General features: G+C 35.6%; 1 protein-coding gene across 3 annotated transcripts in view; it reads right to left on the bottom strand.

The window, feature by feature from the left end:
- Nucleotides 1-17,217, bottom strand: part of dacha (dachshund a) — a 159,449-nt gene that overhangs the window by 56,900 nt on the left and 85,332 nt on the right. For all 3 annotated transcript variants that reach the window (XM_079394986.1, XM_079394985.1, XM_079394987.1), the window contains exon 3: nucleotides 1,934-2,065. In XM_079394986.1, coding sequence (XP_079251112.1) covers nucleotides 1,934-2,065 — 132 coding nt within the window. The remainder of the gene's footprint in view (nucleotides 1-1,933; nucleotides 2,066-17,217) is intronic.

Raw genomic sequence — 17,217 nt, forward strand, 5'->3', positions numbered from 1 at the left:
TATATTAAGTTGCTCAAGTGGCAAAACATTTAAACTACTTTTCTTACGTTATCACAAACTTACCATTGACAGAAACAGTCAGCTCTACTGCCTTTCCTTTTGCATTTAAATCTTTATTACAAGCAATCCTGCGGTTCATAAAGAACTGTTTTTCTACCTCCAAGAGTACCATTTATTATTTCCTTGTTTATCTAAAAGTGCTCTTTCCCTTTAAACCTAGCCAAAAAGTCATATGTGCTGACTGTGAAACACAGTAGACTTTAATTATATGCATTTATGGTGTTATTACTATATTTTCGTGTCAATCCATGTTCATATTTACTGCAAACAATGCGCTGTTACTTTAATTCAGCGCGTGCAGTGGAAACTATCTCTGCACTGCTGCAGACTCACCGCTCCTGGAACGCACCGCCGGACCACAACCGGTGCAGTCCGAACGCTCTAATCTGTTATGATGAGGGCAGAAAAAAATACGCACCGCATGCGCACTGCAAACGGATTGGCATTATGTGTGTGTGTGTGTGGGCGCGCTGCAAGTGTGCTGAATGGTTTAAACACTGGCAAGAATTTAAAAAATAAATGCAATTTAGAAACTATAGTGACGACGCGATCCTGCCTCTATAGTGCAAGTGACAGTTCCTGTTAACTGTTCAGCGTGCAGCTTGCTTATAGTGCAGACGCGATGTGATTTGAAGCCATTTGCGCATTTTGAGAGAGAAAGCGAGAGCGCACCACGCTGTTTGTGAAATTACGTCTCACATAAGGTTTTCAAATAACTTTATAAGTTATTTAATGAAGAAATATGAATTGTACCTCACCCTCAGCATTATAATTATTTCTTATAATTAGACGGTGCACTGCAGGTTGTGCCAAATCTCTCACAGCAGGCGCGTCATCAGCTAGAGATCGGTTTTGTGAACGATTATCAGCCGATAGTGATCGGTAGCCGATCGGTTGGAGCACCCCTATAAATCATGCATTAAAAGTATTTGATAAAACTCATATTTTTTCAAAGTTTGCTTGATTTATATTAACGCGAATGAGCATGGGGAATGGGAATTGTAAAGAATTTAAAGACTAGGTTCTGAATTTTCTAAATGATCCTTGTTCCTTACCAATTTCATCAGTACTTTTTTGAAAAAGAAATATTTCCATATTACTTCTTTTTTGAAAGCCCCATTGTCAAATTATCAATCATAAATAATCAATAATACATTTAAATAAATCATTTTTGTACAAATTTTGTTTTATATATTGCTTTTGATGTTTTTTTTCTGTTATTACCGCTGTAATTATTATTATTTTTTTAACTTTGTATCCTTTTTAGTGTAAAGTGTTTTGAGAAGTATCATTTAGAGGTTCTATATAAAATAAAATGTATTATTTATTATTTTATACACAACGTTCAAGTTTGGGGTTAGTAAGACTTAAAAAAAAACTCTTATACTAACTTTCATTTATTTATTTATAAAAAATTGTAATATTGTGAATTATTATTACAATTTAAAATAGTTTTCTATTTTAGTGTATTTTAAAATGTAATTTCTTCCTGTGATTCCTGTGTTACATAATCTTCAGAAATCAGTGTAATATCATGATTTGCTGCTTATCAATTTTAAGAACATTTTTTTATAGTTTTTTTTAGCAGTCTTTGATAAAGAGATGTTCAAGAAGACAGGATTTATTTGACTTGTTTTGATCATTTTATTGTGCTCTTGGCTAAAAAGAAAAAAAAAATACTGACCCCAAGCTTTTTAACGGTAGTGTATATAATAAAAGACTTTCAAATGATTAAAAACCTTTTGCAAGAGGTTTAAAAAAACATACAGTTTCAGTCATACCTTTTCAGTCAGAAGAAACAGAATGATTCAGTGCACTTTTAAAGTATCTTTGTATGTGTATGTGTATTTGTATGTGTATTTGTATTACTGACCTGCACTGGAGTTCAGCTCCTCGTTCTCTGACTCAGTACCGTTCTGGCTTCCTGCTCCGTGAATGTTGTTCATGGCCATCAGTTTCATTTTCTGGAGTTTCATAGCTTCAGCCATGGCTGCTGCTGTTAGACCTGGTGACACACACAGAGAGAGAGAGAGAGAGAGAGAGAGAGGGGGGTAAGTGTACCTGGTAACATTCTTGGCCCCTTTTACACCTGGTACAACATCCGTCTCAGGAGATCTGATGTCAAGTAAACAGCCGTCAGAAATCATTGGAAATCACCTAGTATTAACATGAGTCTCATGTGATCATATTTTGTCAAAAGGAAGCTCACTTACTACTTCAGTGTGTTGATAAAGCACAAAAAGTCACAGATATTGAAAATCCATAGTTTTGCCCATCCCTAATCAGTACTGGTTGTGACTGCTGTCCACCGACAGAATGTGGCCCTCTGGAAGAGGAGGGAGGGATCTACTCCCAGAAGGCCCTCTGCTACTGGTCTTGTGCTAGTGTGTGTGTGTGTGTGTGTGTGTCCCACAGAGGATTTCCCAGTGTTACTCACTGTCTCACACACACTTCCCGAACCCAACCCTCCTCTCATCAAGGGCTCCTCAGCCCTGGAAGCCATCATCACTCAGCCCAATTAGACCCTAATTAATTCAATTAAACTACGGAGGGACACATTAAGTAATTCATTAAGTGACGATGTGATGCCTTCTCGCACTCCGCTCTCGAAATTTCCCCACAAATCAGGTTGGGAGGAAGTGATGGCCCACGTCCTGTGTCTTTTTCCCCAAGTTCAGACAATGGATGTCACCTTGATCTAATTAATTAAAAATGTAGCCTCCAACGGAATACGTGAACTAGCGCAGAAAAGAAGGCCGAAGAAAATTCCTTTATCCTCACTTTCACATGCTCTGCGTGGATTTGGAAGCACAGGGCACTTCTGCTCCCAGAGGGCCGTGCGATCCCCCGTCGAGAGCTTACGGCTGAAAATTAACAACGACACGACTGCTTTTGCTTTCTGCGACAGACGGCAAGCCAAATAAACTAGCAAATTATTCATACTTAGAAAAATACAAGTTGCGGATATGCTGGACTGGAGTGGAGGAAGAGATAAATTAAAAAAAGACAAGCATCTGAATATTTTTTTCAGAGCAAAAAAACTAAATCAGGCAAAAGTGGCCCAAAAAAAAAAAACTATCAACAAAATGTCAGCAATTATTGCTCAATAATAAGTAACTAATAACAAATATAAGAAATATAGTACTATATATATATATATATATATATATATATATATATATAAACATACATTTCACACACACATATTTATATATTATATATACTTATGTGTGTGTGTTTTGCCAAAAAAAACAGGATATTATTATAAGCAACATTATTTAAAGCAATTATTATTAGCTTTATTAAAGTAATTATTATTATTATTATTATTATTATTTATAATTTACAATGTATAATATTATCAATTATTAAACTAATCAAATAATAATACATTTATTCGCATTAATCGCATCCAGAATAAAAGGTTTTGTTTACATAATATATGTATGTGTCACGGTCGGCCTCTTGGCTCACCACCAGAGGCCGCCGAACACATACACACCACATGGACTTTATCTTGGACTCCATTTCCCATCATGCTCATTGATTACACTCTCACCTGTTTCCAATAACAGACACTATTTAAGCCACTCTGAACCAGCATTCTGCGTTCAGTATTGTTAGATCTTTCTGCATACAGTGCCAAGCATTTTCCCTGTTTCCAGGTTGTTGGTCCTGCCTTGTCTTGTTCCTGACCATTGCCGGTTGTTCTTGTTTTTGACCTTTTTTCCTGTTACCTGGATTTCCCGTTTGCCTTGCCCATTTGGATACTGTGCTGCTGGTATATGACCTCTGTCTGTCTGACTACTCCTTATTATATTAAAACTGCATTTGGATCCACAAGCTTCTGTCTCAATTTCACCATAACAGTATGTGTACTGTGTATATTTATTATGTATATATAAATACACACAAACAGTATGTATTTTTTTAAATATTTACATGTATACACATTTATATATTTATGTTCTTATTTTATATTATTATTTATATTATTAAACATAGCATATATTTATATATACATATTAAATATACACAGTACACACAAATATTGTGTAAACAAAAACTTTTATTTTGGATCGCGATTAATTGTTTGACAGCACTTATATATATACAGTATATATATACACACACACACACACACAAAAGGGAATATATATATATATATATACTGTATATATATATATATATATATATATATATATATGAATGAAATTCACATAATATCATTAAAAATGATATTCTCGGCAACTGAAAGCATAAGAAAATTAAACATAATGAATGTTCTAAATATCTAAATTCTACAAAATGGTTCTACATGTAATGACTACAGATGGATAAAGCAAACACTGCTTTTATTGGTTAGTGGTAAGATTTCGTGGAAGAGTCCTTCTGATTTTTGTTTCTGGAAAATATAGGAGCGCTGAAGTGGCGGAGAAGCATCAGATCATTTCCTGTGAGGTCCAAATAAACTGCGCAAACTAAACACGATCGTTTATACAGAATACAAAGCATAGAAAAATAAAGGAAAAAAGCCCTCACGACTGGTGCATTGTCTCAGCACACACACACTATAAGCCCCCCGATACTATGTCAAGGAGAAGCCCCGAGATCAAACGGCGTACGTAACAGTAATTGATGTTTGAGGAAAGTCGCGACCCGCGGAAATGGGAGCCGGCGGATGAAAGGGGAGTGCCGTTTTGCAGGGGTGGACAAACAGATTGCTTATTGTTTGCCTTTCATATGGCCCTTCAGATCTACAAGTCTCTCTGCCACAGACTCTCGCTTTGAACACTCAAGGTATCACCCCCCTGCCGCATAAATGGAGCGCGCTCGGGCACGTCCTGACGAGGGGAGAACACATCTATCCTCCTTTCCTCGTCCCATACTCCTTCGTTCTCAAGATCTGACAGGTCCATCTCGGTCGCTAATGGTTCACCTGCTTTGGAAGCGAGAAGGTGAGCCGACGGGCCGGACCGTCGGGGGCTTCTGTAGTCTTGAGGGGGGTCAGGTACGGGCCAGTCTGGATTCCTCTGCTATGACGTGCCTGAATTGGCCCTTTTTCATACCTAGACAACAATGTCCCATTTAATTAAAGAGTGGTATGAGAAAAGGTAGATTCCGAAGCGAAGGAAAAATTGATCCAGAGGAGTTTCTTTTGATCTCAGAGTCAGTGAGCGTTACATCAATGGATTCTTTTCAGTATTGAGAGGCTCTCTGTTTCACTGCGTTTAACTTTGTCTGTCTTTACTGCGGTAATGAAACGTTAAAGACTCGGGTAAAATACGTAGAGGCACTCGCACCTGAGATTGCGGCCTTGAATTCTGTTACAGGTCAGCAAATACTGGACGTGCTTTTGGTTCATTCAAAGGCTAAAATGGATTTAGTTAGTGTGTTTGCGGATTCTAATTATTATTATTATGATTATTATCATTTAAAAAATATATATGCTGTAATTATAAACTAAAACATACTTAATGCATGTTTTCATTGCAATGATTAGCTATTACTGAACAATAAAAGAATAAAAAAGTGAATAGTCAGTTTTGCATATCTGGTATCAAAAAATAAAAATATATATTGGATCAGTTTTTTGTTTTTTAAAGGTTTTGTGTATATCTCAGACTCTCAGTATCTGTTGAGTTTCAATGAATAGTCGCCAGGCTTCCCAACAAATATTTATTCCAGTACTTGCTTCCCCAACCAAACATGCTCACAACCCAATTCCACTTATGCAACAATCCTCACATAGGAAGGGCTTCTGTGATTGTATGTCCACGAACAGAATAGATAAATAAAGCAGGAAGAGAGAGAAATAGACAGTAAACAACACACACAACATAGATTGCCAGTGAGAACAAGCCCAGAGAGATCATGTTTTCAACAAAGAGGGTCAGTCAAGCACTCCATCCGTTTCATGCAACCGGACGCATTATTGCATTTTGCATTTCTCCTTTTCAGACGAAACGGGGGTAAAAAAAGAGAAAGGAACGGGTTCTTTTCTTCGCTTTGATAGAGCGTCTCGGGAAAAAGTATCAGATTTGTGCACAAGACGGGGGAAAAAAAACAGGCAGAGAATCTCCTTTGATTCGCTGAAGAGTAAATATTACTGTCTGATTTCACGTCGAACAGTAAACCGAGAAAGAACAAAAAGGTAGAAGAAGGGAGGGCAGAGGGAGATGGGGGCGGCATACTGTATTTAATTCACCTTTGGAATTTCCGAACGGCGGAACAAGGGATGAGATGAACGCCTGACAAAGGCATATGGCCGGCGGGTGAAACCGGACTCTGGTGCTTTTCAGCGCACGACGGTGAGAAAGAGAGAGAGAAATGGGGCGCGATGGAAGTTGTAAATAAAAGCCCAAATGAATGCTGAGATTTCTGCCTCATGACCCCACTGTTTGTGTGAAACCCACTGGAGGACTGATACAACTAAATCTATGTTGTGTTAGTTTCCACCAAGTGGGGCTGTTTTTGTTGGATACAAAATGGCTCAAATGAACCTAAACTATTGATAAAATCAGTTTAGAGTCATTTCAAAGGAAACACTTTGATTTGGAGAAACAAATCTAGTTATGACAGAATGATGGTCTGGATATGAATGTTTCATAAAGTGCATCTGAAAAAAAAAAAACAGGTTTTGGAATCATTTTTTTTTTTTTTTTTAAATACAAGACTCTCTTGAGGTTCTATTCCATTAACGATTGACAAACGTAACAATTTTTCCGCCAATGTGAATGGATGACATTGTAAAACACTAGCATTTTTGTTAGATACGAATGGCTCAAATAAACCTAAACTACTGATAAGTCAGTTTAGAGTCATTTCAAAGGAAAAAATTGTAACTGCAAATCTGTGTTTCACTGCCTGGAGTCCATTTGTTTCTTTAATTTGCAGTGATCCATTTGGAAAGGCTTTGATTTAGAGAAACCAATTGAGTCTTAAATGATGGTCTTTATACAAAAGATCCAGAAGGTGAATCTAAAAAACTTGCATTTTGGAATCTATTTTTAAAAAATGACTTTCTTTATGTTCCATTCCGTTAAAGATTTGTGACAATCCAAATTTGTTCCGCCAGAATATGCATCTAAAAATGTGTTTGTGAATCTATTTGTAAAAAAAAAACAGATTTTCTTGACAATTCATAAACATCAGGATTTTCTACCAATGTTAAATCAACACATGGCTCAAATGAACCTAAATGACTTATAAGTCATTTCAATTGAAATACTCTGATTTGGAGAAACCAACTGTGTCTTAACAGAAAGATGGTCTTGATACGAAAGTGCCAAAACATTAGATTTTTAAAAATACCTTTCTCGAGGTTCTGTTCCTATTTGTGTAGTCTAATTAGCAAACATATGGCTCCTGAGGTGATTCTTTAAATGAACAAAGCCAATGATTTATTGGTTTGAACTGGTCTCCCTGATTCACTGAATCATTCAGTGCCGTTCTTCACACTGTCTTAACAAGGCATGACACGAAAGGCAACAAACAAGTTATTTTAAGCTTTAAAACGTGTGCTAGTTCTTATTTATTGACCAGTGAACATAACTGCCTGGGGTCGAGGGGTCTCCCTGATCCTGAGTCAGCTCATGTGGGCCGATACAGTCTGTCTGTGAGTGAGCCCAATTTGAGCAAGACTCCGTAATTACTTTTAATGAAGGCAGATGCTGATGTGGAGTTCTGCCATTATTGGAGCAGAGAAAAGATGATACACACACACACACACACACAGCGTGGGAATGAGGGCATTGACGGCCATACCCAGAGGACGGGCAGAGGAGTGGAGCGGACAAAAGAAAGGAAGAACAGAAAGAAAGATTGAATGTAACACCATGGAACAGACAGATGACGCGTCATGACGGCTTGAGGCTGTCTACAATGAACATAAAATGCTCACTAACACAGATAAATCAGCTGTAAATGCTGGCAAACTTCAGCTGTGGTAAAATGGGAGAACAACTTTAAAACATCACTTTTTTTCTAATGAAATCAATTGGTTTGAAAAAGTATTAAAACAGAGACCAGGAAGATTACTTAGAAGTTTGTTTAAATATATTACAAATAAAAGTTGTAAATTCATGCACATTATATTTATATATGTATATACACACACTTTTGGGGTCATTTTTTTTTACATTAATACTTTCACTCAGAAAGTAAGAGTAAAGACATTTATAATGTTACAAAAGTTTTTTTATTTCCAATAAATGCTGTTCTTTTTAACATCAAAATTATCATAGTTTGGCAACAAATCTGTTTTCTTGAGCAGCATATTACACTGATTTCTGAAGGATCATGTGATGCTGAAAACTGGAGTAATGATGCTAAAAATTCAGCTTTGCATCACAGGAATAAATTACATTTTAAAACACAATAAAATAGAAAACAGTTATTTCATAATATTACTGTGTTGACTGCATTTCCATTAAATAAATACAGCCTTGGTGAATGTAAGAACACTTTTTTCAAAGACTTTAATTCTTACTGACCCAAATGGTATGCGTACATATTAACTTTAATATACATTTTCTTTAATATAAATTTTTCTTTAGGTTCAAAAACTAGCACTTTTTCATATTTCAAGTGGTTGTGGGTAATATTAAGCATAAAAACCAAGTCAACCGGGTCATAAAAACCAAAAATCTACCAAAACCATCCAGGACTCTCTGCTATGATTTGAGATACACTTCTAATCTAGTATGCAAATTGGGACGCGGAAATACAAGAGAGAGATGTCTAGTTTAGTCTTTGTGGGTATCTGCAAAACTCCACAGACATTATGGAGACTTAATATGACGATGTGTTTTACATGTTAATTTGACCTCTGGATGCTCAGAGGGATACATCCAAGACGCAGAGTCTTTTTTTCTCTCTTCAGCATAAAAATACCGACAAAACAGACAAATTGGGTCCATAACATTATCCCTCAGCACTCCTCATTTCCTCTACATTACGTTAAAAAACATTAATATAATCCCTCCTCGTAATTTTTTTTAAGGCAATTAAAGGTAAAAGCGGACTAATTTACCACCCACTATATACCAACCCAGTTTAATGTCTAATAGCAGTGCCTTTAATTGTAGTATTGTGTTTTTTGGCATTAATAGGTGCTGAGGTCCTAGTGGCCACTAGACACAGGTGTTAATTATCCAGTGCAGCAGTGGCAGCTTGCAGTTTTATACTGCATCAAGGTAAAATTACAGCACATTTATTCTCCTATCAAACAGAAAAATACCCCCTGCTGTAGTAATCGCTTCTTTATTTATTTATTTGTTTTTATTATTTGTGCAAGGCCCACATCTAGTTTCCAGCGGTGTCTCATATTTGCATACTTGTATGCGCTAAAAGTTATGAACCTAAAAGTTACTCACTCAATGTACTAGAGGTGATGTTTTATGCTGATCTGAAGTCAGTGCAGTGCTATATAGTAAAAAATATATACATATAATAATTCAAAAATATTTATTCAATTTTTTGTGTGTGTGTGAATTATTTTATAAATTTTATATCATAAACTGATTTTTTTTTTCTAGTTATACCATTTGATAAACTGAACTAATCTTGTCATGTCACAAACAGCTCAAATTAACAAATAATTAACACTCTCTCTTCTACTGTATGTGATATCACTTGCTGTTTTGTTTTCTTATGACACGGAAATTAGCTATACCACACTGACAGTTGAGCTGACAAACAAAACAACAGTTATTGAATTTTTTTTAATTAAATAATAATATATGCCAAACTGCAAAATAAGTTTTGGTAGTAGTTGTAGTAGTAATTAGTTAATAATAACCTATTGACACACAAAAGCTACATAAAATATTAAATATATTTTAAAATACTCAATTCTTTATTTTATTTGTAAAATAAACCCCAAAATATTGTGTTTAATATTTTTTTAATTATAATAATTTAATGAGATGTTTTTCTTTATTATAACCGCAGGCATTTTTGATGACAAAAAAATAAAAAATAAAATCATAATCAATACAAAAAGTCAAAAGTTTTGTTTTTTCGTTTTGTTTTGCAAGTCTTCAGAAGTCATATGAGAACCGTCCAAAATTTGAGTTGTTATTTGCTAAAACGTTCTCAATTCAAACTTGCACAAAAACATACTGACAGAATAGCGCATTAGTTATTTGTAATCTGAAATATATTTATGGTTAGGAGTATTATTGTAAATTATTATCATACTTTTTTGAGTTGACATAGAGAAGTTAATTTAAGTTGACATACAAAAGCTATTAAAAATATGAAATATATATTAAAATATTATAATGTAAAAAATAAAAATAAACCCTAAAATGTTTATTATTTTATGAGATTTATTATGAACATATTTATATATTTATTTTAGGGCTAATAAATATATACAGTACACACACATATATTATGTAAACATGAACTTTTATTTTGAATGCGATTAATCACGATTATTCGCTTTGAAGCCCTAATTTATTTTCTTTATTATGAACATGGAGCTACAGGCATTCTTGATGAAAAAAATATTTATATTTGGCTTAAAGTGTTGTGTTGTGTTTATTAAAATTCATCTGGCAAAAAGACAAAACAAAAGAAACTGGCACAAACACGCACCAGCACTTGGTATATGTACAAGCATTAGTCTGGATTTTAAAAAACAGATGTATAAACTACAACTTACAGTATTTCTATTTGAGAATACATTCACCTTTAACTTCATCTGCGGGCTCTCTATTTGGTAAGAGATACGATATCTTTCTGTTGGGTTGTGTTTTATGGACTCTAGAGAAGAAACACGTGTGAATGTGGAGTGTGTGTGGAGTGTGTAGAGTGGGCAGTGCCGACTGCAGCAGGATTGTTAAGCACTGAGGATGAGATCTGTGATTGGCTCGTGGGCGTCATGATCTGTACGTGTCATCAACAGTCGCCCTGGAGGAGCGCGGGGTGGTGGGTGGCAGAGGCAGCGTAGATTAATAACCCTGTGTCTTGCAGTCAGACTGCCTATGGAGAGAAATGTGTGTGTGCACAATGTCCAGGATGCTAAAACATCTCACAACCCAATGCAGTGTGTGGATTTATCTGTATGCACACACCTTTGCCCACCCCTTTATGTTTTTCAATCAGTGCCGTACATTAATTTCTGCCCATAACGTTGGCATACGCACACATACATGTGATCGCACACTCATATACACACAAGCTGCAATCAGCAGTGATTTCGAGGCATCCCTTTAACCCCAGGAACTCGTTAATGTTTCATGGAAAGAGCCACTAGAGTCTTCACTCGCCGACTCAGAATCTCACGACTTAGCAGAAATAAATGGGCCAAGTGTTCAAAGAGTAACAAGGCACTGCTCACAGGGCAGAAAGTGAGTGGAGAGCACTTTTCCTACATCCTCTTTCTGTCTTTGGCTCACATACACCTCTATTTAAGTCTTTACTCGTTTCTTACTATCATCCATCCTCTCCATCCGAAACAGACCAAAGCACATTTTAACCATCTGGAATGTCCATGAACATGAATTCTTACTCTCACATTATTCCAAACCTGTATGCCTTTCTTTCCTCCGTGCAACATAAAAGGAGATAGTTTGCAGAGTGTCCAAGCTCCTCTTTTCCATATAATGAAAGTAAATGGGAATTTGGACTGTTGAGCTCCCAAAATGGCACGAAAGCACCATAAAAGTAGGCCATGTGAGTCTGTGTACTTCACTGCAAATCTTCTGAAGTCAAATGAATGCTTTGTGGGATGAACAGTGTAAAATGTGGGTTATTATTTGCTAAATGTCTTCCCTGCATCACAGTTCTCAATTCATTACTAAAAATCGGTGCACAAAAATATTTGGACCAAAAATGGCATTAATTATTTTGATTCTTAAGCATGCTTGCAGGGGTATTATCATTAATTATTAGTGTAATTTTTAAATTCAAATAAAGCTAAAATTAAAAAATAAAATATAAATATTAGATGAAAAACAAATTAACAAATTAGAAATGTTGCATTGGTAATTAACTAAAGTTAAATAAACATTAAAATTATGAAATGTAAATAAATAAATAAATTAACTAAAAAATAAATTAAACCTAAACAGACAGTAAAAATATAAAAATATAAAAAAAAAAAAAAAAAAAAAAAAAAAAAAAAATATATATATATATATATATATATATATATATATATATATATATTTTTTTTTTTTTTTTATATATTTTTACTGTCTGTTTAGGTTTAATTTATTTTTTAGTTAATTTATTTATTTATTTACATTTCATAATTAATGAATTATGTATTATTAATGAATTATTTCATAATACATTTCATATATATATATATATAAAATACAAAAAAAAAATACTAATAAAAATTAAACTAAAATTAATCTTGATAATAAACTAATTAAAACTAATTAAAAAATGCATGTTTTATGTTTTCGTTATACAGAAAAGAGCAGCTTGGACATTATGCAAAATATTCTCTTTCATGGCAGTAAGAAAATTATATGGGCTTGGAACAGATAATTTGCATTTTTGAATGAATTATCCATTTAATTAGCATGAAATATAATAATAATAATAAAAACAACAACAACCAAGTTTTAATAAGTTAAAAGTTAAAGTCAATGTAAAATATTAATTATAACATTCAAATGTATAAAAGCTGCAATTTGTGACAGATAACATCATGTGATCAGAGTCCTGTGTCTGCAGGTTTTTATTTATCTCACATTAACCATGGTTATGTGATCTGTGCAGAGCATTTGATAAGGACACGATAAAACTCACAGAACAAAATTAATATCAAGGTCCACCTTTCACAACTGACTGCCCAGACTGTTTCTGAGAAACAGCACTTTACCTCATATTAATATTAATAATGACGATCAAAGTTCACATCAACATTCCTGCTCCCGTTCAAACAATCCGGTTTAGTGCAGTCTGGAGGTGTGGTAATGTAATGTATAGTTAGGTTTATTAGTTCATAAAGCCTGATACTCTGAATGTCTCTGAATGTTTACTTCTTCATGCATGCACTGCACAAATAGAGAGCTGGATAGTGTAAAACCTTGTTTAAATGAGCAGAAGGAAGGGATTGTGTTGATTAGTGTGAAACTGAGCTGCTGTAAACCCTCGGGCATCGTACCTGAAAACATCCTCACAAACATCTTCAGCGCCACCGCAATTTTAGCGTGTCTTTCTCCTCCCGATACGAGTGTGTGTGTACAGTATGTATGTGTGTGCGCACGCTCTTCTAACTGCTGTTGATCTAGATTAGCTAAGATGCAGCTGCAGGCATCAAACAAAACGAAAGAGACAGAAAATAAAATAGGTGTTGCTGCATTTGCAGAACCAATTGGATTTAAGTGGAAATATGAGGTGGAATTTCAGTAAGGTTTTATTAAATGACTATATAATAGTTAACTACAGTTTTACATTTTCTGAAGGAAAGCACATTTCTGTAAGGTTGATAGGGTGTTTATAAAACTCATAAGTCAGTTCACTTTGAAAAGTATTAGATAACGTCTCCTCCACATGCCACATGATCTGAGTTTGGAAGTAAGCAGAATAAAGCACACGCTCGTCTGCCACTTAAAATTCTCGAGCTTGTTATAGTAGGATTGATTCTGATTGGGTGTCAATGATTTTATCGTTCATCAGCTGGAAAAGATCGTTCTGAAAGTGATTCTAATGATATTGTTTCTCTGTGCCTTTATCGTTATAGCTGTGGTGTGGACTCTGCTATTCTTTAATATTGAGAACGATTTTTAGAACTATATCTTTATTGTTATCGTTGAACAGGCCTTAAATTTAGTTTGTTAGAGAAAATAATGTGCATTAGTTTTGAATTTTATCCTCTTGTTTTATGCTAAAAACAAAAACATGCTACGTTAAATGTAAAAAGGCTTTGAATGCAGACTTTATACGTACTAACTTTTAGGCTAATTTAGTGCAGAATAAGCAAATAAATACACAACACTTATGTCTTTACAACAGTGAAGTGCTTATTCGCTTAACATCCCAAATTTTGTGTTAGCGCTAATGGCTTAGCCTCGTTAACATGGTTAATTGCAGAGGCGCAGAGGTATGACCTCCCTCACATTTCAAAGGAAGACTGAAGCTGGGCCATTAAAGACAGACCACCCAATTCTCTCTTCAGACCCCCGAGCGTTTATTTTCCCGCAAGACAGCAAACCCAGAGAGTCCAGACTCGAACAAACAACACTTTAGCTTGAGTAGCATGTGTTCGAGAAAACCCTTAGCCTCTCTTTAACTGTTGCCCTGTGGTGAAGTAAAGTCAATCACTTCTCCCTCTCTCTTTTCTCTCTCTCTCTGTGGTCAAGGCTTTTTGATGGCCTAATCAAGAAAACTACACATTTTATATAAATATGTACAGTGCCCTCCATAAGTATTGGAACAGTAAAGACAAAATTGCTCTGTTGGCTGTGGAGTCAAGACATTTACAAATATCATTAAAAGATGAATATGAGACAAAACTACAGAATGTCACATTTTATTATTAGCCGTTTTAACACACATATGCTTTACCAAATAAAAAGAACAGCACTTTTAGAGTTCATCCCACTCATTGATGTGAGCATAAGTATTGGGACAGTTGAACATAAGGCAGATATAAAAGATTAAAAGCTATTATTTAGGAGAGTCACGTGACGTGCTCATGAACCTAGTCGCACTTGAGTAGAGCTCTGTACGTTTGGCCCCTTTTTGCTGATTTTTTTTTTTTGTTTTATTTTAAGTTTTATTTATTAATAATACTTTTCCTGATGACATATGGAAACGGCAGGAGTTGTCTCCGTCGGCTTCTCCGATTAAGAAGAAATCCAAACCACTGACCGCGAGCAATATGATGGACAAGATGGTGAAGACTGTTACACACTTTGAGGACATTCTAAGAACTGCGTTCACGGCGATGCGGAATGAGTTCGCGTCTCACATGTCAGTTGTTTAGTCGCTATGCTCTAAACTAGATCTTCTTACAGGGGAGACGAGAGAACAAAAGAAAGTCATCGTAGATCACAATAGGTGCGTTGCCGTGCTCGAGTAACGGGTTGTGGACTTACAGGATCGCAATAGGCGCAGCAATCTGCATCTGGTTCGATTGCCTGAAGGTTCCGAAAAGGACGACCCTATGGGCTTTTTGAAAAGATCGCTACCGACGTGGCTCCCGTCCCTGGCGGGCAAAGTGGAGCGAACGCATCGCGTGTACACAAGGCTCTCCTCAGATCGCGCTAAACCACGGGTTTTCATCTTTAAACTGCTGCGGTACACGGACAGGGAGCTCATTCTGCGGGCCACCAGACTTCACGCCCCAGTGAAAACGTCTGACGGAGCAACGCTGTCTTTCTTTCCAGATTTTTCTCCGGTCACCGCAAAAAGAAGAAGTGCATTTGCGCCAAATAGGAAGGAGATAAGAGATGCTGGCATCCAGAATTGTCTCCTTTATCCTGCAACGCTGAAGGTCATTCTCAATCAAGGTGAACCTAAAATGCTAAACTCCCCAGAAGAAGCAGTAGTTTTTCTCAGATCCCATTCATCCACCAACTCAACTTGAACTTCAGCTGGACATTTGCTGTCTAATCAGAGAAGAGATGCTCTAAATGGTTGGGTGACTGTCTCTTTCACTGTTCACTTTAATATTCACTTCTTAATTCATAGTTACTAGAAGCGTTCATTGTGCATACACTATCGCTTACTGATTATGATGTTATTTTATTTATGTTTTATTCCTTCTCTTTCTTTCTTTCTTTCTTTTCTTTTCTTTTTTATTTATTTATTTTTTAAACAGAGACACTACCTAGTCAATATGTGACTATGGAGCCAATGTTGGTACTACACTAATGTGCAGGTTTTTGTTGACGCCACGGACCACATTAAGGGGTGCTGGCAGATCAAGGTTTGTTCTTGATTTGATCTGCCATAGTTCATAGGAATGTTTTTATGCTTTTTTTTTTAATAGTGATGGGAAAGGTGGGGGTGGTTTGATGGCAGACTCAACTGGTTTTATTTTCAAACTTGTATTTTGTCTTATTATGCAGTAATTCTGTTTGATACCTATGACTGACCTTAATACTCTGAGTTGTAATATTAATGGGCTAAATGGCTCTCACAAACGTACAGGTTTTCTGGATTTTTTCTGAAGAAGAAAGATTGATATAGTGTTAGTTCAAGAAGCTCATTTGAAGGTGTAATAAGTTTTATGAAGTGGTATTTCACTCATCTTCGGATACTAAAACCAAGGGTGTCCTAATATTAGTGCGGAAGACTTTAAATATTACTATTTTAGATAAAGTTTGTGATACAGACGGTAGAAAAACACATATAAAAACAATGGTGGAGAATAGAAATATTGTATTTCTTTCAATTTCTGCCCCTTGTACTCCTGACCCTACTTTTTTCTCTGTTTTGTCAACCTATCTCATGAATCTTAATGAGGATGTGCATGTTTTATTTATACTCTTCTGGCTCACCTCTGTGCTTTTTTGCAAACTCTAATCTTGCCTTTCTATTTTTGGAGCTGGTCAGAGGTTTGCATCTTGCTGTGTAGCATCTGTAATTCTGTGTCAAAGTCTCCTGAGGACAGTAGATTGTCAGAGCATCACCCCAGCTTTCTGGAAGTTGTTAGTGATTTTACAGACATGTCTTTTATGGTTCATTTTCACAGCTTTTATGATTTGTCTGTCATCAACTACTGTTGTTTTCTCAGCCGATCAGGTAGTTGTTAGTTGCTGGTGGTTTCCAAACTCTTGATTTCTCCATGCCCTTTGTTTTTGCTAGAGCTCTAACTGACTTCCTCTTTTCTTTTAGCATCCAAATTGCTTGCTTTTCTCTCAAAGTCAGCTCCCTCATCTTCATCCTGGTTTGTGTGTGTCATCATCGAATGCAAGATTCAGAATACAGAAGTAATGGATATAACTGATATGACACATTCCCTGCTTTTAATATCTGAAGAATTAATGCAACAGGACACAGCTGATCACTTAGAAAGACCTGTGAGGCAACTGTTCCAATACTTATGCTCACATCAGATAGAGAGATGAAACTCTAAAAGTGCTGAACTTCTTAGCTGGTAAAACATCTATGTTGAATCATCCAATAATAAAATGTGACATTCTGTAGTTTTGTCTCATATTCATCTTTTAATCATATTTG

The sequence above is a fragment of the Barbus barbus genome, assembly GCF_936440315.1.
Source record: "Barbus barbus genome assembly, chromosome: 36".
NCBI classification, from domain to species: domain Eukaryota; kingdom Metazoa; phylum Chordata; class Actinopteri; order Cypriniformes; family Cyprinidae; genus Barbus; species Barbus barbus.